At 35.9% G+C, this 26,672-nt stretch overlaps 1 protein-coding gene across 1 annotated transcript in view; it reads right to left on the reverse strand.

Annotated features, from left to right (window-relative positions):
- Positions 1–26,672, reverse strand: part of VPS50 (VPS50 subunit of EARP/GARPII complex) — a 62,395-nt gene that overhangs the window by 17,179 nt on the left and 18,544 nt on the right. The window contains exons 12-21 of the mRNA XM_072329631.1: positions 26,065–26,205; positions 24,981–25,116; positions 19,828–19,925; positions 18,924–19,018; positions 18,184–18,282; positions 14,379–14,469; positions 13,167–13,343; positions 7,969–8,087; positions 7,116–7,222; positions 1,539–1,660 (exon numbers count right to left, since the gene is read on the reverse strand). Coding sequence (XP_072185732.1) covers positions 1,539–1,660; positions 7,116–7,222; positions 7,969–8,087; positions 13,167–13,343; positions 14,379–14,469; positions 18,184–18,282; positions 18,924–19,018; positions 19,828–19,925; positions 24,981–25,116; positions 26,065–26,205 — 1,185 coding nt within the window. The remainder of the gene's footprint in view (positions 1–1,538; positions 1,661–7,115; positions 7,223–7,968; positions 8,088–13,166; positions 13,344–14,378; positions 14,470–18,183; positions 18,283–18,923; positions 19,019–19,827; positions 19,926–24,980; positions 25,117–26,064; positions 26,206–26,672) is intronic.

The raw sequence follows: 26,672 nt of genomic DNA on the forward strand, positions 1-26,672 counted from the left end.
CACAATGCAAAGCAGTGCACTCATATCTATAAGGAGAACAAAACAAAGTACAACGAAACCAAAGAACAATTGTTGTACTGCACTTTTTTTCCCCAAGGCCAAAACCTCACAGTTTCAAACAGAATGCACCACTCATCAGTATAATTGTTTTGCTACATGGTTTAAGTTCTTTACTTTAGACTTTTGATATTTGTATATGCAAACTGGTAGATGTTATAGTACCAGCATATTTCCAAGAATCCCATTCTATATATAGATATATTATGTAAAAAATTACAGCAGGAACACTGAGAGTGGTCTCGGTCTAAATCACATACCATCAACCATCTCTGTTTTTTTAAAGGTTTAAAACACAGGGAGAAGTGAGAACATTCAAGGAACATGATAAGAGGGCTTATCTCATTCATAGACCCTTGGTAAGGGCTATGTTTCCCATGGAAAACCATCTGTCAAACAAAAATTAGTCACACTAGGGAAGCAGTACAATTTTACCACTCATCTGCTATAACATTTACCTGCCTAGCACTGGGCTGTTCTCTGTTAGAAGTAGAAAGTGAGGAACTCGGCATAGGCTTTAAAAACACAAAACAGGAGGTGCAAAAATCCCAAATGTAACACAAAGTGAATAGTAAAGTAGCTGATTAAGCCAATGAAAATCAATTAGATTAACAGAAAACAAAACAAAACTCACCAACAAAAAGACCTCACCCATCTTCTAAACACAAACAAATCGCAAATGCATTTGTCCTGCCAAACAGCTCACAACATTTTAGAACCATATGCTGACAGTCTGAAAATCCACTGTGATTTGCCAAAAGATGATGATGAGTTTGGAACCCCATTACATTAATGCTGTGAAATAATCCAGGGGCCAAAAGAGGATAAAATTGTTTTTACATGCAACTTTTAAATGCTTTAAGACAATTCTGTTGAAAGTTGATCCACGTTATGTACAGATATTGCCAACAAGCATTTATTTCAACTATAAGAACACTCAAAGTCCAAAAATATTTTTATTAATCCAATTATCTTGACAGAGCAGTAATAGATCAGAAGAACTATTTCAAACCTCTTAAATCTGAGTTACTACTCAACCTTCAGGGCACCCTTCTCCTCTTCAGCTATTCATGTCTATGTCTGAGAAATAAATACAGAAAAACCAAGTCACCTAATCCTCTCTGGGCTCCAAGCCACTGTAGACTGCTCCTTTATTCCCCACTTTCTGCCACTACTTCCAGGTACTTGTCTTTCCTTTCCATTCAAAATATTTGAATACTGAGTACCTATTCAAATTGCTTTTGTGTCTCAAGGACAATGATGCTCCCTATGCTTATTCTCCTCACTGCATTAGATAATCAGATAGACATTTAGATAATTAGATAATCAGCCTTCACTTACTCCTGCATTCAGATCCATTCTGATAACACTAATTTTCTGGGGAATCATATATTTGGTACAGTTTTAAGCAAAGAATGCTCCTCAATGTTCTCATTCTGTGTATACTCTGATACTCCAAAATAAATAACTTTTCTACCTACCGTGTCATTTCGGCCAAAAAACGTATAGACTGCATACAGATAGTAGTCGAAGAGCTGGGACATGAAGTGGATGACATCAAATGCAATTGGCTTGAGAATGTTCATCATCTGCATATACTTCCCTTGAAAATGAAGACAGAAGATCAGATTCTTCAGCACAAGTGCAACAAGGACAGTGGTGAGCTTCACGGACTCAAAAATGCTTTTATAAACCTTATTAATTAGCTATGAATATTGATGAAGTGCGACTTAGCAATGTTGTAGAGATAAGGAGGTTTAAGCATAAATATGATGACTAAGACACTTAAAATGACACAGGGCTTCTCCAAAAGTGGATGTTAGTCTGTATCAAAACATCTTGAACAATTTTTTTGGCCTTTTGGTATCAAGTTCAAAACGTAAGACATTCTGATTCCTCCACAACATTTAGATTAATTTAGCCAAAAATTAATAATCCCTGTTAGTACTCTGTAGCAAATGAATCACAGAGCCACTCAAGGTGTTATGCACTAGTGAGCGTTTACATATGCACACATGGACATCTTACAAGCAATAGGAAAGTACAGTATAAAAATGATATACCCAAGGTCAGGAGTTTAGGAATGTGTTTCAAATCTGCATGTTATCATTTCCTGCTCACCTTCCTTTTTATCTTTTGTAAAAAGTAAAGGAAACACCATAAAGGACAACCTAAACATTTTTTCTCCAATCAAGGAGAGAGATTTCCACTGCAGGCGATTCAAGAATCTGCTAAATGACTGCTCTACCAGCACTGAAGATGAAGAACATATAAGCTCCAGGCTGCACTGCTCCTAAGAGGATCCCTCCCATTCAAAAAACCACCAAAAAGACACACATTCAAAGAAAGAAAGGCAAATAAACAAGCAAAAAAATCTACCTCTACAACTTTGGACTGTGTTGTACAAAAGAGCACTGAGAACTTCTGTAGTGAGGAGGAATCAGATCAGGTCAGTAAAAGACAAGGCAAGAAAACCAAATCATTTTCAGCTGTACATTGGAAATGTTTCTAAAGGGGTAGTTTGACAGAATACAACTGCTGGCAAAAGCAAATCAAAAAAGAATGGAAATTTTGTCAGGCAAATCCAAGCAGGACTTGAAGAAAAACTAAACCACTATTTGTTTACTTCATTTCACTGGATTAATTTTCTACTTTAGCATGTATTACTGAATGTCCCAAAATAGAGACACCCAGGGAAAAGAATAATCGCTTCTCTTCCATCCTGCTCTCTGCTGTTGTACATGTGACTTCGGAAAAAAAAAAAAAAAAAAAGAATATCAGGACCTTCATTTATACATTATTTGAGTCAAACTGATCATACTATTTAGACTCAGAAAGTGATTTTTTCCCTCCAGGTTTAATTCTGTAGGTGTTTTGTCTTCTAGCATAGGGCAAAGCTGTTTTTCCACGGGGTTGTAAAAAAAGTGTATTTAAGGAAAAACTGATTTTTGAAAGACCTCAGACTTATTGCTGGCTAGTTCAGAAATGATATACTACTTGTCCCATGCACATCTCAACAGCGTATATGTATTTTAATATGGATACTAAATATATAATAAACTTTGGGTTATTACAGACAGCAACTTTTGAATGAAGACATAAATGCAGTTCATCCAGCATGTCGGATATAGCAGATCAGTTAACAAAATACCATATTGCAGACATGTTTTGATGTGGCAGGTTGATAAAATACTGCCTGAGGGTGCCAAAATAATTTACTTCTCCTGCAGTCAGCAATGTTTTTAAAGTTAACACTATGCACAGCAAAGTAACTTAGTAATCAGGAGAGAAAATGTTGTTTTACATAGGGAAATCAAGTAGCAGATTTAGCTGTTAGTATCAGGGATAGTAACTCAATTTTTTAAACAATTACTTGTGATCATAAAAGACCACATTAATTTGGCAAATATATGACACAACTATGGTGGGATGATACAGCACTATGATAAGAAGCAAGCAAAACCAGATGTTGCTGCTTTCCACATCTCTATCTAGCTTAAAACAACCTACTTGAATATTACAGAATGGGCGCCAGTTTGCCAACACACTCACGAACACATTTCATTATGTTTGGACATTTGACAAGAGTTTAAGTACCTAATTTGGCAGGTTAACCCAGGTGTTAATTCCATGCTTAGTTATCAGTATTTTGACCTACAGCGTAATGAACACACTGAAAAGCAGACCTGAGATGTTCCATTTGTTTTCCAAAAGGGAACAACAAATGCAGTTAATTTCAGCACAGTCTACGTAGAAATTTATGGATGTTTGGAAAGGATGATACCCTATCAAAGCAGCTGCCATCTTCCTGTGTGTCTGAATATCTTTTACTGCTATGGGCTGATTTTTTCCACTTTGAGCTAAATACAGTTTTCAAACTTGCCTGCAATCTATGCACAATAATGGGTGATGTGTCACATTCTGGACAGTTAGATTTCCAAATATCTGCGTGGCTGGCATAAACATTCAAGGTAGTCTCTTGGGCAGTGTCCTACGCTTTTCTAAAGGGCTATGCACTGCCCAAGCACTGTCCCTATAAAAAATCTTCTGTAGCCAAGAACATTTCTCTATTACTACATCACTCAGCATCTTTACACAAAAGTGTTCCAAGAACATTTCCTCCTTGTTTCTCTAAGAGGATGCCAAATTTTAACTTCTATACATTGTTACCTAGTTGCAGTAAAGTTCATAGTTTGGGTGAAAAGAACATTCCCAAACAGCACTGATAGCCCAAGCACACACCACACCAGCAATTTCCAGAAATACTTTGTAAATACCACTTTGAGTTTATGTAAGTCAAAGTAGCTATGATTTCTATAAACAATTCATAATGGCCAAAACTCCTGAACATTTGCCAGGGTTTGGGTTTTTGTTGTTGTTGTATGTTAGCTTGTTGTATGCTTGGAGTTTTTCTGGAAGTGTTCAGTATTTCCTGCAATTCTTTCATCCTTTGAGAAATCAGTTTTTTCTATTGGACTGATCTACATTAATCTGATCATTAAAACCAAAAAGGTAAATAAAATACAGTGAGTGCCTCCACATATTTATGACAGTTTTGGTACAGCTGTGGTCATTATAAAATAATTTCTTGAGTCTCTGAATTTCAAATATGCAGCTTGCTATGACATACATTAGAGGCTAAAATGCCACTTTGAAGGAAACCACAAAAGCACGTTGCATTTATATCCTTCTGAAAGTCTGCATGACTGGGGGGTTTTTTGTTCTAGTGTTGGTTTATTTTTTCACTGTTTTTTCTTATTTTGAAGGCTCATGAATTCATATGCTACATGACCGTTTGCTTCTTCAGCAAAAAGTTTTCAGCTGTGAGATCTGTCACCACTACTATTATTTTCCCCAAAGATAACGAGCTCTAATGCAAGCCAAATCTAGAAGTTACTTCATGAAAAACTATCCACAGAGGAAGTAAAAATGAGGCAAAAAGAAGGCATCAGACAAACCCAACCCATTTCTTAAATATGGATGACATTAATAAAAAAAGAAAAAAAAAAAATCAGTATTCAGAATGGCAAATGTTCTTGTTGACGTACAGACCCTAAGTCTCTATTCCAAAACAATTTAGCATGAATTCATTCTTCCTTCAAGTTCTACGTCAACAGGCAAGTATTTGATAGGAAAAAAATAACCCTATGAATTAATCTAATTGTTGCTTTATACTAGAAACAATCTGAAAAATAACTACCTCATTTATTAACTTAATGTAAAAACAAATAAACTGAACCGAAAACTTGAAATTCAAATTCAACAATTATATGACCTCCCGCTTCAGCTATACATAGTAACTCATTCTATGATTCTATGATTCATTTACATTATTTTTATTTAATATCCAGTAACTCACACTTTTATTCATCTAGCCTCCTTACAATGCATATAGCCCCCAGAAATAGCTTAACATTATTATGAGCAGCATCATACTCTTTCAGCAAGTACTACTGCTTGCATAACAAAAAAGTCAGGCAACAATTTCTTCTATTTGAATGAGCAATTTAAAATCCCATCTTAACCTCACTCCAAATTTCCTATATTAACCTGCTTTCCCTAATGATTTATTTGTAACTAAGAGAGAGAAGCTGATCTAGATAGATATACTAAAAGCCAGTGATGCAAATAAATGGGAGGGAGACATGTCATTGACATGTAGCAGGGACAAAAGCTACTTGCATTTACTGCCACCAAAACAAATATCTCTAAAATTGCAGCCTTGTTTTTAAGGGCCAAAACTTGAATAAAGTACAGGCTTTCTGTTGAATAGGACATACCTATACTGTACTTCACTAGGTCTCTGCTTAATTTTTAAGGCATTATATCACTGGTATTGCACACGAAATTCACTTTGTCAAACTTATCTAAAAAAAAGCCCCTCAGCCCATGTTGGTTGCTCAGCTCTCCTGTGCAGAAGGGAAGCAGCTCCAGAAAACAAGTGCTAAGATATCGATACTACGACATGCAAGGAAAGACATCCAGGACAGATAACACCTTTTGAAGCTATCTATTGTACTCAGCTGATAATGAAAGAATCCTAAATACCCACTGGTTACACCACTTGAAACTGAACAATGTCATGTGCCATGGCATTTTCCTAGCCAAAATCCAGAGACAGGACAAGATGAACAGAAACCTTTAGCAGAGACCACTGCTAAAAGACAGACGCACTCCATGGCATCCCTTTCTGCCACAGGAGAATCCAGGGGACTGGATCAAAGCTAGATCTCATACTAGCAGACATAAAATGCTCAGCTAAATCAGGAGAGCAACATCATACTTAACTTTATGTTTTTTAGGGTAGCAAAATTCATAAAATAACTCATGGATCTACCAGATGTGAACTATATCAGATTAAGACAAATATTCTTGATACAAATGTTACTTGATTTTCTAGACAAAGAACACAGTACATTTCACCCATCTGGGATTTAATCTACTGTTCAGTAAAAGAGAAGGCAGAACAGAGTGTGATGAAAAGAGATCTGGAAAAGCTACTAGTGGAGTTTCCAACAACTCTTCTTTCAAATCCTCATGAATGACTCTGGCACAAAAATAAGAGTATGATAATGGAAAAAAATAAGGAGGTACCATCAAAACAGAAAGGGATTGGCATAATATACAGAAGGAACCAGAGGACCTTGATGACTGCTGTAATAAGAATCCGATGAAATTCAGTAGTACAAAATGTAAAGCCACGCATTTGAGGATCAATTAATTAAAAACATCTTTCTGCAATAAACTAAAGGCTCATCCTTTGGAAAAAACTGGTAAAGTGAAGGACCTGCTGGCTGTATAAGCACATTACAGAGTGACTGATCTGCCAGTACAAGGAAGCTGCAAGAAATCCAAAGGGAGGCAATGCCACTCAAGAGCAGGAAACTGCAATACACCATGACACAATCCACTGAGACCTCATCCAAATTAACACACATTCAAAAAGTTGAATTAGTTGGTGATTTTAAAGTGTTTTAAAATTCACTGAACATATTTGCTAGAATTCACAGGTTTGTATTAAAATAAAAAACGCACATTCCAGCAATTGTTCCACGTACCAACAAGCCTTACTACATTGAGTGTAGTGTTTGTCAGGATAGGTGCATTCCCTTTATTGAGGCTATAATCTGATTTCTTTCTGCTCTTCAGAGTTTCTCGAGAAACACTAAAAAGGAAATAAAGAAAAAACTCAAAATAATATTCTTCCAGAAGTTCTTAATGTTCCAATTTCACAGTACACAGCTATGACCACTGACTACATTTTTTTCCCCACAAATTAATCTTTATCAATATCTCTAGAGTTTCATTGAAATGAAGTAGATTCTGATGTCTGATAAAACCACAATAATATCTTATTGTAATTTAAAAAAAAAAAAAAAAAATTCCCCTCTTTTGACCCAAGCGGTGCCCTTCTGGTACTCCTGAAGCCCTTTCCATACAAATAAGGTGAGCTTGCTTCGTAAAGGCTGAATAGACATCTACTCGGTACAGTGCTTTTGTTTTGTTTTCTGGCTTGTTTGTCTGAAATTTCTAAAATATTACTGTTTTGTAAAAGCAAAAGCACAAGTCTCAAGTCATTTGTTTGCAAAAAATTCCCATTGATACAACAAAAATTACACATATACGTAATGGTAGTTGTAGAAGAATGTCTAGTGCTTGCTAATGAGTTTTCTATGACTCGCTATGGAGAGCCTTTATCTTCCTTCAAAATCTTGCTCCCCAGAGTTTATTTTGCAATAACAATGAACAGTTTAAAGTTCTTCCTCATCCTGCAGAACTAACTGCTGAGCCTTTCTCACTGTGCAGGTATCACAAAGATTATTTGATTATCATTCCATTGTTGTAGAGATTGAATCAAGAATAAACTACAGTACTGAAATTAAACACGTAAATAAGACTGAGCATACTTACCTCTTCATGGGGGCATCTCCTGTCTGCTCATCTACATAGTCTCTTTTCAACTCTTCAGGAACATCACTGTCACTATCATACTCTTGATAGGCACTTTTTTCTTGTTCATCAGATTCATACTGTAAACAAACAAGCAGACATAAATGCAAGCATTTGTCGTGGCTACTCTACAGTAACGATGTTATTTTCCTCACTGTTTTTTTTTTTTTTTCTGTACCTACTTCCTTCACCTGTATGCTCTTCTATCTACACCAACAGAAAGAACAGTAACTTTGTATGTAGGAGCACTTTTCTCTACACATAATGATCACAGTGTACATGAAGCAAGCAAAAACTGCAGAATAAGCCAGGAACAGGCTTCTACAGCCCCACTTAAAAGGTCTTATCTTGTACACAAAATAAACAAACAAAACCACCCTGCAATACAGTACAGTACTCTAAGTAACGCTGCAGTGATGTAACTCGGCTGTATTAGTGGAACAAAATGGTGAGGGACAGAGTAGAAGGGTTTGTCCTCCCTTTCTTATAGAACTTGATTAGTGGTTGTTTTAAGCCTCACGCACATCATTTTACACAGACCCTACAGCACAGACCAGAAGAACCTTATGAGAAATGTGAATATATAACTAAATTACCCATGTTTACCTGTCTTGAGAGATAAGAGAAAGGGAAGGAGAGAGAGGAAGAGAGAGAGGAAGAGAGAGAAGTAAGAACAGGACAAGACTAATCCTGTTGGAAGGGACCTTCAAAGATCATTGAGTCCAACTGCCTGACAACATTGGGGCTAACCAAAATTACAGCATGTATTGAGGGCATTATCATAGTATCATCATAGTATCATAGTATTGTGCGAGTTGGAAGGGACCTTAGAGATCATCGAGTCCAACTCCCGGGATTCGAGCCCTCTGTGTAGCAGAGCGGCACTTCTACCCCCTGCTCCACAGGGGGGGATTCGAACCCGGGCCCCCTGGTGTTGCAAACGGGAATTCTACCGCTGCGCCACCGGAGGCACACCAAATGCCTCTTGAGTACTGACAAGCCTGGAGCATCAACCACCTCACCAGGAAGCCTGTTCTAATGTTTGACCCCTCTCACAGAAGACCAACATTAAATTGCAGCATCTGAAAAATAAGCTTAAGTATTTACAGGCATAACTGCTGCCTCTAAAAACTCAGACACATTTGATTTTTTGAAATTGTTTTCTTCTGTTCAATTGTTCCACTGTATTTCCAAGCTTATAAGAAACTTTTGTTCAATATAAGTATAGAAGGTTTGAACCTAACAATTGATGAGTGAAAGAACAAGCAATGCAAGCTACAGCACACATAACACAGCATAGGGTTTCCACAGTAGACATATACTTTTAGTGTTTGATTACAAGTTACAAACACTATTCAGAAATTGAAACATACAATAAATGTTTTTTATAGTTATGAAACCACAAATACACATTAAAGTGTATTATACAGTTGGGATTATTTTTGGTAAAAACACCTGACATTTGCAATCTTTTATTCCACTCAGAGTAATATGTAAATGTCCATCTTATTTTTCAAGGATTCTTGGTTGCTCTGTAGTAGAGGTGCTTTAAACACTTCATAAATAACAAGGCAAAGTTTTCCACGAGGTTAATTTCTTAACCCACAAAACACTGAAGGAAAACAAACACTTGATACTCTACAAATGCAACCCATTTTCCCGAACTCCTACATAGCATTAAGCCTACACACCAGGCTCCACAAATGCATTTTTGGTTGAAGACAGACAATACTTTTTCTTTCAGCTTTTCCTTAATGTGGGCATTGCTCTAAAGCCATTTTGCCCAGGGAGTTAAAAAAAAAAAAAAGACCCACATGACAAAGACAATCTGATTCTGGGATCTTTAAGAAATGGTACTTTCCAGAAGGGAAAACTGATAAAGGTACATTAAGGGAACGTCAGCTGTTCAATCATCTAAAATACTCTAGAAAAAATATTTTTCAGTCATGGTTGACAATTTTGCCGCAGCCCCAAGGTACAAACGTTTTTAAAGCATAGCACAATGGAAGTAGTATATTAAAAAAGTGGAAAGCCCACAGGACAAACAAATTCAAAGCAAAAATAGTTGAGACACAAAAAACATGTAGTATGAGAAGCAGACTGATCCGTATTATTCATACACTAAATAACTGCCCCATTAACACTGTAGATAAATGAAAGCTATAATTAAAGGCACTGACTTCAGGCTTGACAAAGTCATATTTTAAATAAATTGGCTGAAACATTAACCTGGAGAATTACAATCACTTACAATGCATTAATAAATAATGTGCTCCAACTCAATTAAAATCCAGTGATAGTGAAATTAGATGCTGACTATAAATTGTTAACTCTCTTAATTGAGTAAGAACATTTTGAAAAACTGATTCTTTAAGCACGGAAAATGCTTTGCTAAGTCTCCTCGTCTAAACCTATTAATAAGTTGGAAAAATTATTTACAAGGTAAAAACACTGCATGATTTAAAATGCAGATAAGTAACTCACAATCACAAATTAGAGACCTTCTAGAGCATATTTTTAATATAAAGTCTGCAGTAACATCTCAAAGTGCTAAATAATTTATTGTGGCTGCTAGCAATAATCATTGCAATTATCAAGTGTTTAGGTAGTCAGTTCAAGCTAACACATAAGATGGCAATAAGAGTAACTGAAACTGAAGAGTGTTATAAAACTAAGTTATCTGTATCACAAGAAAAATATTTAGGGAGCTGCAGAAAATGGACATAAAACGTCTCACTGAAGCTTAAGATGGGAAAAAAAAAAACAAAACAAAACAAAAACAAAAAGCAGAGGTGACTGGACCCAAAGGCCCCTTCAGTTGTCCAGAATTGAAATAATTTGATGAGAAAAAGATATAAAATATCTCAAATGAGACACTGACAATTCTTAACAGCCTGCAGGTCACTGATAAGTAGGTCAGTTGTTTACACCCTTTTTGTGCCATTTCTCTAGATATCTAGAAACCTATCTGCATTTTCTGGAAACAAAATTCTGCAGTCTCCACCTGAAATAATTTCTAGTTTAACTGCTTGTGAAAGAGAAACAGAAGACAGTCACAAGAAGAGTACGCTAGCAGGATGACCAGAAGCCTTGGTTCTAATACCAGCTCTGCACCTCAGCTGACTACCTAAATGTGAAAAATACTTCCTTTACGAAGATTTTAGTAAGGATTTCATCCTTCAGTGATTGTGAGGTAAAATACAGTGATCGAAATCGTGTAAGTGTCTTCTTACTACCATTAAACACTGTCTTCTGTACTCTCGGCATAGTTCTTCAGTCGTACTTAACATTCCTCTGTATTAAAAGCCGTTAGTTATCCTTTCCCAATGCCTGAAACTCAAGTTACCTGAAGGAACAAGACCACTTATATGCTGAGTTGCTAAAAACATCTCAAATAAAGGATACATTCACCACAAAAGACTTCAACAGGAAATGAAGAAAAATCAGAAGCATCATTGTCCCTAACCAATTATATTAGGCAAGATGAATATCATTTTAAATTTTACTCCAAAAAATATGTTATCCCTATAAGCTACTCCAGAGTTCTCCCATTAACATCACACTCAGGTTAGCAAAGCTATTGTATGAATGACTATAAATATGAGCTAGATTTCACAAGAAAAATAAATAATAAATCATGTAATCGGTATTTTACTTTTTCCACGCAGAACGTTCTGTCCCTCTGGTGTTTAAGGAGAGCCAAAATTCATTACAGTTCTTCACCAGACACAAATTCAGATTTTATCAATTTAAAATATATTAATGTTTCACAAGCAAAGAATACTAAATTGGCACACAGCTTCAAAAATGAGGCTGCTGCATCCAACATTTAAAGTCCCCAGTAGTGCTCAAGCCTACTAAATGAGACATGGATGAAATTCAAGGCAGGGAAACCACAGAACAGACCCTCTTCTGTGCTTGTGACACATTAGCCTACTGCTTATTCCTGGGCTGATGACTCCCTCTAGCTTGACTCATCACAAGCACAGCCTGCTGTGCTGAGCCATTGAGGCAGCCAGCTCTGACAGGGCAGGGTGCGTCCCCCCAGCACTGAACTACCCCAGGTTTGTCCCTGCATTAATATATCTGCAAGTTAAGAAATGAAGATGATCCCAGCCTTCTAGAACTGCAGTATCCTACTGACAAGACAATGCACTAACTACAGAAACTGTCTGGACACAACATTCACACTCATTTGCTAGCAGTGAATTGCAGGGAATCGGAGGTCCTAGAATTTCCAACCACCAATTATTTTGTTGTCGTTGCTCTGGAGAGCTTAACCAACCTCAGAACCCAAGTTATTCACATTTTTGGAAACTCAACAGGAGAACAACTATCACCAGGTAACTGTTTCTCTATCACATTCCTTTAAGCATAAAGCAACAGTATTTCGTGCCAATCAACGGCACATTGTTTGCAGGTGACACAACAGGAAAGAGGCAACAGCATCATGCCCAGGCATGGGAGATACACATCAAATCCCACAGAGAAAACACAAAAGGTCAAGATATATGCCAGGCAGCCATTAGAATGGCAAGGTGAATAAACTAAGCTCCACACAGCCTTATCACAAAAAGAAGTTACTGTCCAAGTTCACAGCAGTAGATCACAAAGTAAAGTGAGCGTCCTGAGCATTTAAATGACACTAAAACATGAACTTCTAACAGACATCAGGTAACCCTTGGAAAATATGCATGCATAAACAAATAGAACAGAAGGAGCAACTCGTAATGATTCTTTCCTACAAAGCCAGAAAGCCAGTCCTTCTAAAACACTACTTCCATGAGGTAAGCTAAATCATTCTATCTAATTGCTTTGTAAAAATAAAAAATAAAAATAAAAAAAGTGATAATAATAATAACTGGAAAAATACAAATTTGAAGTGGAATGCATCTTAATAGCTTTTCAGAACGTTTGACTTCAATGGAAAAATACTGACCCACTCCAAAATGACCCACTCTTTAAATAGGTTTACCCAGTTTTCTGGCACTGTTAAAAAACAAAGTAACTTACCTAATAGGAGTAAAGTGCTTTGAGAACTTAAACAGTACTGTAGTTTACTAATTCATGCACTAAGATATTTTTCCACCACTGAAATATGAAATAAACAGCCATTTAATGAGAGCTAGATTTGATTATTTTCATGAAATGCTCCGTACCCCATTGGAAGCTAACACATCTTCTGTTTCATCATCTTTGCTGTCAGCCTGAATTTCAAATGGGTTTCCTCCATTACAATACTGCTCAAATAAAGTTACTGCCGTTGAAATTGCTGAAGCAGGCTGCTTACTAGGTGACACAGATGGGGAACGTGACTGCACCATGAATTTAAATTCCTATTAACAGAAAGAAAGTACAATTTTAATTTGCAGCAGGACGGTTTCAATATTATTATGACTACAGGTTAATGAAAAAAGAGAGCATAACAACATACTTTTTATACTGGCTCAAGTTAACATTGATAGTGGCAATCTTATAGCGCTCATATTTCTAATTTTAAGAGTTAGTGGTTATGACATGTGATACATCTCCTGCATTCAGAAAGTATTTTCACCTGATTTTGGAAAATGAGTAAGTGTTCTTTTTCTTTTATAATAAAAACGACCTACAATTTTACCCAAAAATACAGTTTTGGTTTTGTTTGCTTTGTTTTACACACATTACCTACCAATTTACTATTGTAGATTTTTTTTTTAATACTTTATTTTTAAAAACAAGTTCTTTTCAAATTTTTTATAATCTCCAAAGCCATTTCACAACAGGTTTCTAATGATTACCTTTTCCTCAGCTGCATCTCTTTTGCAATTTAATAATAGCTTCAATTACAGAGAACTCAATTTGTTTGGCAAAATAGGCAAAATTCATCCAACATATGCTAAACTACACAAAACCCCTTTAAGTACAGCAGGTGAGGACAGCCTTTACATGCTTTTGGTGATACCTCCTCACAGAAAAATTATTTTTCTTCAAATCAGGCAGTATGACCTACTTTTCCCTAAGCAGGTCCAAACTAGCGAGCACTGACGAGTGTAACTATTTTTATGCACTCTTTTTCAGCATCATTTTCTCACAATAATGATTCTGAAATGGAAGATTGACAAATAAACAACATATTTAAACACAACAAATAACAAAGACTAATATTATGCTTAGAATTGGAGCATGTTGTGTAATCCGCTACATGCCTAAAACAAAAATGTCACTGTCTTAAAAGCTTTGGATTCTATAGTTTCCAAAATCCTGAAATGAAATTTCTGTTTTTTCAACAGTCACTTAGCATTTTCACAGCAGTTCAGAGATACGTTACTTCTCACTCTTGCAATGATTCTGCAGTATCAACACTTTCGTTATGTGTTATTCAAAGAACGTACATGAAGCTGTAAAATGTGAAAGCTTGATTTAACAGGGCAAAGTTCCCAGGTCTCATTCTCCAAAAACATTCTTAATTCTTCAAGACGGGTTCTGAAATACAACAAATGAGTGTTTAATTGGCAGCAAGAGCAAATCAGAAAACAGACAATTTATGCAGTGAAAGATGCCTTCAAAAACCATATAAGTCACACTTGAAAATACGTACTTGACAGTACTTGCTCATTCTTTCAAGTGACAAATCACATAAAAACTGTGACAACTAACACGATGTTTGACTTATGGCACCTCTAAAGAAATAAAGAATGCCAAGCTCCAAAGTTTGGAAGCAATTTTTCTTTGTCATTACAAAGTATGACCATTATAAAATATAAAGGAACTGATTGTACAGTCACCCAGTACCTTTCTTCTCTACGTAGAGTATAGAAAGCAGCACAATGCATACAAACACTCCACCATTACAACAGCTCATGAGCCATCACAGAACAGGTCATTTCTTTCAATAAACAAGCAGAAGTCAACATATAATGAATAGAAGTGGAAAGAGCTAGATGACCTACAGACATCAAAGAAAAAATTAAATGGCTGTTAACTACCTAAGCTATAGTTTGCTTCCCATCTTAATCTCAGTACTAACATAGAAAAAGTATTAAGGAAATACAATCAGGCCATTATGTCTCTGCATTGTTTCTATTATACTTCTGAACATCATCTACTCAGCAATAAGCAGAAATTATTTTAACAAAGAAAACCCTTCTGCCATAGAAGCAGGAAGATACCAGTGAGTGCTTATTGAGCTCATACTGCACTCTCTCTTCTTCCTAATATAAAGCATAGCGTTTTGCTTAATGAACAGCAGTTGGGAAATTACACACTAGGTTTCTAATTAGGCAGTAAAATACTCTAGGAATATCATTGTTTGAATAACAAACTGTAATCACTGCTACAATTAAAAGTTTCTTGCTCGACATGATGAGAAATCAGTTGAATTATGATTGCATTTTCCTGTGTCTATTTAAATTTATCAGTTAAATGCCAACAGACTTCAACTCTGATTTCAGAGGCACTGAGTGCTCATAGATTGGCAGACCTTCCCACAGCCAAGAGAAGCAATGGAAGGACATTCTCAAAATCAGTTTCAGATTAAAAATTTTTTAAATGAAGACCAAGACGAAAGATTCATAGAAAAGCAAACATTTATAAGCTACATGACATGATATTCCATATCATTTCAAAGACAAAATGAAGCCACTGGCGAAGTATTTCAACAGATGCTCTTTCACCAGTAAATAAGCCTAGAAAGTGGAGCAAGTGGAAGGTATAATGCATTCTTTCTCTGAAAATCTCTAGTGGACGCACCTTTTAACAAATGCATCAGAAAGAAAAGTCAACTGCATTCTAAAATCCCTTTCTGATATTCACTGCCAAAAGCTCATTCTAATTTTTCCAAATAATCAACTTTTACCCAATAAAAGGCTTCATGCAGTTTGGTATTATGCTGCTTTTCCACTCTTGATGAATGACATGATCAGTACCTTTGAGCACTTTCTCCACGTTGCCAATTCTCTAAAACAACACAACGCGTAGGCCACATATGCTGAGTGACACAATCAAAGAACTGATTACTCCTGGATTCAGACCATTTCAGTTCTATGTAGCTTTTTTATGTATTAATGAATTCTTAAAAGCACTATCTTTTTTTCTCCTCAATTAAGTATATAAAGGGACTGCAAGCCACATCAGCTTGATCTGAAAAGCTGAGATATTTAAAGCTTTCATACAAACCAGTCTGAAGGACATAACAGGAATAGAGGTGCTTCTTTTTGTTTTGTTTTGTGCTAATTTTTTTCTGCCTTTTGAGGATGAAAGCATAAACCTATAATCTTCACAATACCCATACAGGAAAGAACATGTAAAAGTATTAAAAAGTTAACATAACATGTATCTCTGCAGCACATACTGCTTTTATTTTCACCAGAATGACAGAAAGCACTACCTTAATAACAAAACACAAGTTATAAGTAGAAATTATCATTTTTTGAAATATTTCAAAAATTCCTTAATATTTATTTTGTCTGAAGAGAAATCAGCAGTTAGTCTCTGACTCCCTAGGCCAATTAAACATCATCAAAATCAAAACCACAACAATCAAACACTAATCATTTAATTAGGCAGGGTATTGCGCTACATCTGATGAACAAAAGAGCATTAGATAGACTAGATAGGTTTTCTGAGTACAAGAGCGATGCTAAAAAATAAAGCATACATCAGACTAGGTGGAAAGATTCAGGGTGCTTTACTCAGAGTTGCCATGAGTTCTTCTCAGTTTGAATCATAAGAACCAACAACTGCAAAGTCAGTTTCCAAAGCAGTGCAGTAAACTCAGCTCAGAGTTCAGAAATGCTTTTAGGAAGTGGAAAAGTTGCATCGTATCTTAATCAACTATGAAGATGGTGAAATGTCTAGAAAGCAAACATGTATGAGGAGCTGAGGTCATCTAGTCACAGAAACGGGACCAAGGGAATGGCATGGAGGTCTCAGGGGAGAATCCAGTTGGTTATTAGGAAAGCTTCTTCACCATTAGTGGTCAGGGACTGAACGAGGCTCTCCTGGGCAACAGTCAGGGCCCCAAACTGCTGAAGTTCAAGAAAGGTTTGGACAACACTATCCGACATAAAGTTAGAATTATGGGTGTTGTTGTGTGGAGCCCAGAGTTGGACTCTTGATTCTGAGATTATAACTCATCACCTAACAAGAGACTGGGCATGTGATTAAGGTTCTAGCTTTTCAGACAGTTAAAACAGAGATCTTCTATGTCTGAAAAGAAATCATAGCTATAAACTCATAAAGTCAAAAGAAAATCCAAAGCATATTCTCAGCTTCTGAATTTAGACACTGTCTTATGTACTACATATCATAATTTCCCATACTTAACGAATTTTGGGCAGAAAGTCTCAGACCAAATTTACATTATAGCTATATACTAATAATACAGCTCCCAGACAACCACAGAATTGCAGAGGTTGGAAGAGACCTCAAGAGCTCATTGAGTCTAACTCGCCTGTTAAAGTAGGTTCCCTACAATGGGTTGTGGAGAACAGATCAAGACTGAGGAACTAGGAACTTCTTAGAGCAAAGAACAATGTTGTATTTCTTCTCATATCAACTAGTGACTTCAAGTAAAAAAGATAAATGTTAGGTAATTAAAATGAAAGATCTGTCAGCCTCCCAAATCAAAACATTTGGGAAATCAAGACAATTTAAACAAGCCTTGAATATAAAAGGACAAAGACTGAGGCCAAAGCAGCTCTGTCTGAAGCATAATTAGATACTGTCAATGACAGAAACACTCAAAATGACTCTAAAGAATGGATATAGTTCTAAGTATCTTGATAAGACAAAATTGCTTATTTAAAAAAATAAATAAATTCATAAGCCCACATGAAAGATCTTTTAATGTAATAACAGAAAAAGAAATAACAGCTTCATCAGGATGTATGGACATTAGATGAATTCATCCTCAGAATTCCCCAAGAAAGATTAGGAGACACCCTTCAAAACTACTGCAACTTTACACAGTTTTTCAACTATATTCAGATAGCAGAAACTTCTGGCTTTTCCATCTTCTTCCTCTCTCCATGGTTCAGAGCCCTATTCTCATCACAAAACATATTCCACCATCAATGAAACCTATCAACCTCCATGCAGGAACATAATTCGATGGAATTCCTCTGGAATTCATTTACAACTAAAACCAGTGATAATAAAAATCATTACATTCATCCACTGTGCACAGAGTAGTCTCACCTGTGGTATGTTTTGAAATAGTTAACGCTTTGTTTTCTGATAGATTCTTGCAAAACTTCAGACTTACTGCCACAAAATTCTTCTCCAACTTGCATCAGCCTGTAGTAATAAAATAAAGTTCAGAAATATTTATTGATTTATTAGTACTGCTGTTCCTATCCAAATTTCTAGACTCACTCATTACCACAAGAGAGATTACACTGTAAACCCCTCACTCACTTCACAAAACTCCAGGTATCATTTCCCTCCAAGTCCTATCTTGATATCCCGTACTCAGTAACAAGCCATTATCAATGTCCACTGTACAGCTCACAACCTGAATCTGTCATTTTATTACCAAAACAGAAAGATACAGTAATGCATGGACTAAATAAGGGTACTGCAATATTTTGCTACTCTTGATCAAGAGCCCTTTTAAAAGATTTTAGGAAAATCAGAACTGCCAGATCTATGCTCCTGAAATTTTAAAACTGGCCAACATTCAAATATTATCACACTTCAGAACTACTTGAACAGCAAAGCAATTCATGCTACCTCTCTCAAATACAACCTTGGTGTAGGCAGCAAAACTGGCGCTCAGATTCTTACATAAAGAGAAGCGCTCTTCAAACTCTCCATTAGTAGATAGGATCAAAGTTAGCACCAGAATACAAATATCAGCCTTAACCATGTACTGTCTTTGTATCACAGCTGAAGTTTGTCTGCATGTAATAAGTGGCCTTATGACCATGTCAGTATACCTGCTGATAACATCAAGTACAAATATGAAGTCATCGTATTTGAAGTTAGACAGATCTGTTCCCAGAAGGTATGTTTTCACTTTCAGTTGAACATCCTACAAAAACACAAATATTTCAGAACCACTTAATGAATCCTCAGTACATTTATAAGCAAAATATGAGGTTCTATTTACTAAATACACTAAACAAAAAAAGACGAATGCTTGGATGCCACGTTAATTAGCACTTTTTGATTTATTTTCACTTATAGCTTCTTTTTGAGGTATAACGTACAACTCCATTTTTTTTGTAATGTTAATTGCTTCTTGTTGACTTTCTTAAATAATAATATAATCAGTTCAACAATACAATAATAATCCTAGACACTTTACAGCACTTGAAAAAGCCAAGCTTTGCATTTCTGTTCTGCAACATAAAAGGATTATTTCTTTTTAATCACATGTTCAGGGTCTTGTGACATATTAAAATGATCCAGCTAAGAATATTATGAAACCAGACAAGTTTACAAGATTTCACGCTCTCCACAGTTCTACTTGCACCAGAAAGGACATCAAAAACCATTGTTCAGTTCTGAATTTCAGTTTTTTCATAATTTCATGTTTATCCCTTTTTGTACAGTAGTCTGACTGCTTCAACAGAACAAAAAAAGGAAATGAGAAGAAAATCATGAAGCAGCAAACAGGTGGTACTGTCTGAGATTCACGTTACTGTGCTTTGGTAGCTTTACTGAGTTTGTAAGTAATGTGACCAAGCATTAACAGAATCATGGAAATTTTATTTGCATGTTTTTTATAGTATTTAGCTCAAAGCAGATTATTTTTTTAAGTCTCTTTTTAAAAGATCAGTATAAATATAACTATTTTTTACAGGGGGAAATAAACATTAAGACAATTTAAAAACATACCTGCCATATTCGTGAAAGCCCATGTTCCAATTTCTTTTTTACGTAGCTACGGTCAAAACTGTTCTCCTCAGTTCCAACCACACTGCTGCCATCTGAAACTGAAGATAGAAAGTATTAAAGACATTTTCAAAAGCCTTGAAACGTACCCTAGTTTTCCAGCCATAATAAAACTTCTGCCTTAGCCAGTATTATATCACCCCACATACGCAAACTCCAGGAGAGCTCCACTGCTGAAAAGAAATAAATAAACCATATCAAAATACTGTATGCTAATACAGACAAGAGCTTCTGATTATTTTTATGTAAGCAAGATATGCATTCAATAAAATCAAAATAATGTTAAGAGAGTAACTGATGTTTCAAATACAAAGTTGACAGCTGTTAATCCTCTAGATTCTCAAAGATATTCTAGCCTTGCAGATGAGAACCATAAAATCAAACATATCAAGAACATGATCTGTAACTTTCTATCTCAGTAAATTCTGGCCATAATTCTGGGGGAAACCACCAAATTTTTTTCCATGAACCATGTAAAGAAGATAGCATGCCCTTTTTTTCCCAGTCTCACATTAATCCATGCTTATGCGTGAAATAATTTCATAAACACTTCATTAGATGTCTTTCGTTCTTTAAAATTAGAATATTTAGTTCTAAAACCTTCATTTCTACAATGCTAGTGTAGTAGTGTAGTGTTCATTTCTACATCTCTAACTTCCTACTGTCTGATCTTTATAGAGAGGATACATTTCTACCCTCTCCTTTTTTAAATTTAAGTAATTGTGATTTTGTATCATACATTTGTAGTTATGCTTGCAGTCTGTGATGCTACAGTGAAACAGCCTGTTTCATACAAAATTTCAGACTCTGTGAGACTACGCAACTTTTTTCTATGATAGAACCAAGAAACGAAGAAAACCTTATGTTCTGTCCCTGACAAGTGGAAAAATGATGCAAACCATTCAGTGATTTGATATGAAAAATAAAATGTAGTCCACATAAAATACTTCACGTTACTAAGCACAGTGTTCTTTCTACTCCAGCATTCAGGAGATTGAAAGCAGAAGTATTAAGACTGCCTTCTCCAGCACTGCCAAGCAGATCAGACCTGTCTTTCCATCGCTCATACAATCTCCAGCAAGTTTTCAGTACCTGGGAAAATTATTCACTTCTTTGTTTTTGGATCAACAGATCTGATCTCTAATACATCCACACACGGGCTCCCAGCTGAAAAACATTTCTTTACCTCACTCCTGATCTCAGCACCTACTCTCCAAAACCTCCACCCAGTTCCAGCCTATTCCTATTAAGCCATTTCCTTCCTCTTGCCCTGACATCTGTTTGCTTTTTCTCCATTTACCTCTCTGGGTTCCTGGCTTTGTTCTGCTTGGAAGTGCATATAACAAGAAAAACAGAGCACATAGACACAATCTTCCCATGAACATAAATTTAATTTACAGAATTTTTTCATTCTTGTCAATCTGTAGAATATTCTCCTCTCTATTAAAAAATCTACAGGTTACACATGCCTGAAAAGAAAACAAATAAAATAAATATTTATGATATCGTAGGAAAGACTGTTCCTATCCATAACCAGGGTTTCTCTGCATGGCAGCCAGACATGTCTAACAAACTAGGAAATGTCTAATGCTGTTGCATTACAATATTATATTCTTGAAGGATGGAATTTTTTTTAACATGTTGGACTTCATAACTAAACAGGCACATCAGGTGGCCAGCAGGAGCAGTGAGGTGATCATCCCTCCATACTCAGCCCTGGTGATGTAACGTGTTGAGTACTGTGATCACTTTAGGGCACCTCACTACAAGAAATACAATGGGGAAGTGAGGACCCAGAGCTTGTTCAAAGAAGAGCAACGAAGCTGTTGAGGGGTCTGGAGCACAAGTCTTATGAGGAATGGCTGAAGGAAATGGGATTGTTCAGTCTGGAGAAGAGGAGGCTCAGAGGTGACCTTATCACTCTCTGAGATGGGGGTCAGCCTCTTCTCCCATGTAACTAGCAATAGGACTAGAGGGAATGGCCTCAAGCTGTGCTGGGGCAATTCAGGTTGGTCCTTAGGAAATACTTCTTTGAGAGAGTGGTCAAGTGCTGGAACAGGCTGCCCAGAAAGGTGGTGGAGTCACCACCCCAGAGGTGTTCAAGAAATGCTTAGAAGTTGTACTGAGGGACATGACTGAGTGGGAAATATTGGTGATAGGTGGATGGTTGAACTGGATGATCTTAGAGGTCTTTTCAAACCTTGGTCATTCTATGATTCTATTACCACTGCTACAAAGAAAGATGTACCAAAATGTGTCTCAAAATTCTTAAATGATGTTTCAGGATTGCATTTATATCTAGAGCTAAAAGTCTGTTTTCATCTTGTTTATTCCACGAAAGTTCTTTGTTTTGTTTTTTTTTTTAATTACTCTTCAAAAATAACCCCCTAAAGACCAGGTCAGACTCCAAGAATAATTGCAAATTCCTGACATAGCTCTGGAAAAATTTGGACATAAGGAAGAAATTTGTTACTACAAGGGTGGAACTGGAGCAGGTTACCCAGAATTGCGGAAGCTCCATCCCAGGAAGCATTCAAAGCCAGGCTGGGATGGGGCTTGGAGCAATCAATCTAGTGGGTGGCAACTCGGCCCACAGCAGAGGAATTTGAACTAAATGAACATTTAGGTCTGTTCCGATCCATACCATTCTACATGACTTCATAAAAAACAAATTCCTCAATTTCCAAGAGTCTTTTATAAGTGCTCCAAACAAACAAATAGGAAAAAAAAAAATAAAATAAATTTAAAGTATTTTCTATTCTACTTTGCTTTTCAGTCTCACATCAGTCTTCAGAACAGAAATAAGCAGAATATTTACTAATACAAAGCAATGCACTTCTTTCCTCAGAAACACAGGAAGGCAAATATTTACAAGTTATGAAAACGAAGCACAGTTTTGCATCTATAACAGGCATTACTTATCACACATAAGTGATATGAAGTGTAGTCTCCTTTACTTAATCCATGAGGGACTTCTTTTGAATAAACTCCACTATTAAAATAGAAAGACCTCTGAAATTAATGTTTTTTAAGTCCAATTTCTAAGTTCTACAGCTTGGTTTGCGCCTCAAGTCTATCAAAAGCACCTTGATCCATTTAAAATGTTTTGCAAGACTGTTGACATTATCACAACACAAGAAAAACACTGGGACAGTTTTGAGTTAAAAGTTGATTTAAAAAAAATGATAAAATGCCAAACACATATACAGACTGCTTCTTCTACTGATCCAATCTATATGGTTTAATTGACGAAACATATCCAGCAAAATTTTAGTGAACTGCCTCCTTGGCTCCTTCTGACACACCATCACATCCCATAGAAATGTATCTCTTTGGCTTGAGCACATTTTACAGTTATTAAATCAGTGCATAACCATTGCGCCATGACCAACAGCTTTAGGAAATTTAAAAAAACAGACATTTGGTAGATATTTATAATCTCTCTGAAATTAAGTAACACTTATCAAATTTCCTTTTGTATGCTGAAGTTTTTGAAAAAGTGACTTGGTAGCTCAAATACATTCCACCTGTACAGTATGTTACAGCTACGCCACAGAGTCTCCAGCAACTTAAAAACTGAGTGACAGAAAATTAAGTGAATTAGTAGTAAACATACCAAAATCCACCACAGTGTCTTTTAAAAGCAACGCATTTAGAATGAGTCAAGATTGAATACTGAACTTTATTATGCTTAACAGTTCTTTCAAAATGTTTTGTAGTACAGTTTTCCTTCTTTTAGAGTACCAAAAGCAAACACACTAAGAGGATCCATTTTTAAAATTGCACATGGAGTTGAGAAAGTATTTCTTTGTAATAAACTCTTCATAATATCTGCTTTATTTAGTACTTCAAAGGTGACAAAATCAAAACAAAAGGAGATGAGCCCTTCTGAACTTATTTTAAAGTAAAGATTATTGAGAAGGTGCAATTCATTCAAAATTTCAGAATCTTCCTTCACAAGGCGCATCTCAAAATGAAACATCTCAACTCTCAACTTTAATTCTGAAATGAGTAAAAAAGTTTCATTTGAAAAGTTTTTAAAAATACACATCAGTTTCCACAGAAAACAAGAACTTTCTTGTATTTACATTATATTGCACTTCTTGCAATTCACATTACAAATATTTACATTATGTTTTTTCTACATTTAAAATAAGAAGGCAATATTAGTCAAATTTTATTCCTTTTAAGGCTTAAAATCTGTAATAAATCCAATTTTTGAAAGAAACGCTGAATTACAAATGCACTCTAGGAAGCACAGTCTTCCAATGCTTGTTCTTCACCTCCAGTTCTAATTCATTTTTTTCTTTTCACTCAGTCCAATGTAAAGGACCCAAGTTTTATGTAAATCAGGCAAGGCAGAGTAATTGCAGAAGCATTCTACACTTCTTGCCCTTTGACATAAGTGTTTTTTTCTATGCGCAGATCAGAAAGACAAGACCAATCCCACCTGATTCAGATAAGTAGGAGTTTTGCATAAATCTCAATACTGTAAATGTCACACTCTGCCAAAAAGAAGCATCTTGGGTTGGTGGAGAAATAGAAAAAGTCTGTTCTTAGATATTTTAAGTTAATATTTTATATGTCCAGTATCTGGAAAGACTGAAATGAAAAGACAGATTAAGGTTTTGTGTTTCTGTCCCAAAAACACAAACTGGAACAACAATAAAACAAAAACAGAATAATATTGTATGGCAAAATGATGGCCTTTTCCTATGAGGGTGTCAAGGGCATCAGTTGTGCCTACACCATGCAATAATTTTCAACAGTAGAGATGACAAGCAATATTTAAAGGAAAAATCCTCAGATTTTTCTATTCATCTACCACAACTGACTTCTGAGCAAACAACAAACACTATTTGAAATAAAACCGTTATAACTGCAGTAATGGCACACACACATTTATTTTAAAAGAGGTTAAGCTAAAGACTACAAAAATTCAGTGAGTATTTAAGTCCTTTTTGCATACTGTGAATTATAACGCTGAGGGGCAGTAAGCCAAGGTCACAAAGGTACCTAAATAACAGTTAATTAAAGGAGTACAAGAAAAGTTATTTCCAAGTATCAGAAGTTTTGTTTCCAGAATTACTTCTTACCAGATGACACAGTTGCTGCCTCATCTTGGTCGTGATTCTCATGCCACTGCATTGTTCGGTAATAGCTGAGCATGACTTCCCAAAGGGCTTTGCAGAGATCAGCAAGGCATGGAATGTAGCTGTCTGATGTAATATGCTATGAAAAATAATAATAATATTGTAAAACTGTTACCAGTCACATTCATCATTTGCAGAGGCAACACAAACCATGGAGACACCTCCGTATTCAAACAGTTACAGTCCTTGATGAGTATCTAAGTATTGGAGAGTTGACAAATGCCTGACATTAGTTGATCAAACTGTCTAGAAGTGCAAAGTGTATTTCTTATTGCCTTTTTTTTTTTTTATTATTTGACTGATATAATCATCCTTCTCACATTCATAGAAGAGCAAAGTAAAGACAGAAGTAAAGCCATACAGTCTAATGATGAGGATGTCTCATCATGAAAAATAGTTGCAGCCATCCACTGCTTCATTTCACTGCTTCAGCTCAACAGTGTATTTAGACTTTAGCATTACCTAGTAGCCATCCTGGCTGATGGCCCATTGGACCCAGTGCTGTATAACTTAAGCAGTTAAAAACAGATGACAGGTGACAGCTGAGCCACTCTGCTCCAAAGAACCAATTGTGATTTAAGATATTCATTAGTGAAGAGCATCAAATTTGCAAAAGTGTTATGTATGCAGTAGAAATTTCTAAGATGAGATTTTCAGGTAAAGGGATTTATTTAAGAATGGCTCTACGCAAAGAAAAGAGTAAAATTGTTCATCTGAGTGGGAAATGCAAAGTCACATTTGTCTCGCTTGCTGTGAAGAATACAAGAGTTTTGAAATGTTAGGTTCCTGTTTGTTTACTTTTCTGCATCTATTCACATGATGTGTACATTAATACTAAGATTTAATTCCACCAAAATCAACATTAAGTTCAAAATAAATGACTTCTCAGTTAGGCTATGATTTGTATTAAGAAATTATTAAAACAATCCCACAGCTATTATAACTGACTACTCACTTGGACATGGCGTACTTACAACGGAGGAAAATTTTAGATTAAAAAGTACATATGTATGCAAGAATTACATACTGTACAGAGGTCTTTGTATTGTAACTTCTGAAACTTGGTGTCTGTGTTTCCTGCACAAAGCTCCACATATCCAAGCACTACTTGAAACACAGTGTTGTGAATAGCCTGAGTGAAGTGCATGTGCAATTGGTCCATTGCTGTCTGAAAGAAAACAAAAGGAAAAATAAAGAAAACCTTAAATAATCATTGACCAATTTGACTAAAAACAATGGGCTGAAATTACTGCTTTTATTTTCCCCATTGGAAACACCTCCAACTAAAAGAATAATAATGCCTTTGCAATTAATAAATCTAAAATCACAACCAAAGTGCTGAATGTATCTGCTCGGTATGCCGAGTTCTTCCATTTAGAATACAATGCAGAGAACAAGCAACAGGCAGAAAGCCTGTAAGTCATGTCAAAACATTTCTCCTTACCAAACCCTGTTTTGCAATATAATCAAAGAATGAAGTTTGTTTTTAAAAAGCTTACTTCTTCCAAAAAGTATCAGCACATGCACTAAAACCAAGTAACTGTACAACATGTTTTTCCATAACCATGCTCAAGTTTTAGTTCAAGCCGTTTCATAATTATCCCACTTGCCCTTTGTTAAGAAGCTGTACACAAC

The sequence above is a fragment of the Excalfactoria chinensis genome, chromosome 2, assembly GCF_039878825.1.
Source record: "Excalfactoria chinensis isolate bCotChi1 chromosome 2, bCotChi1.hap2, whole genome shotgun sequence".
Lineage (NCBI taxonomy): Eukaryota > Metazoa > Chordata > Aves > Galliformes > Phasianidae > Excalfactoria > Excalfactoria chinensis.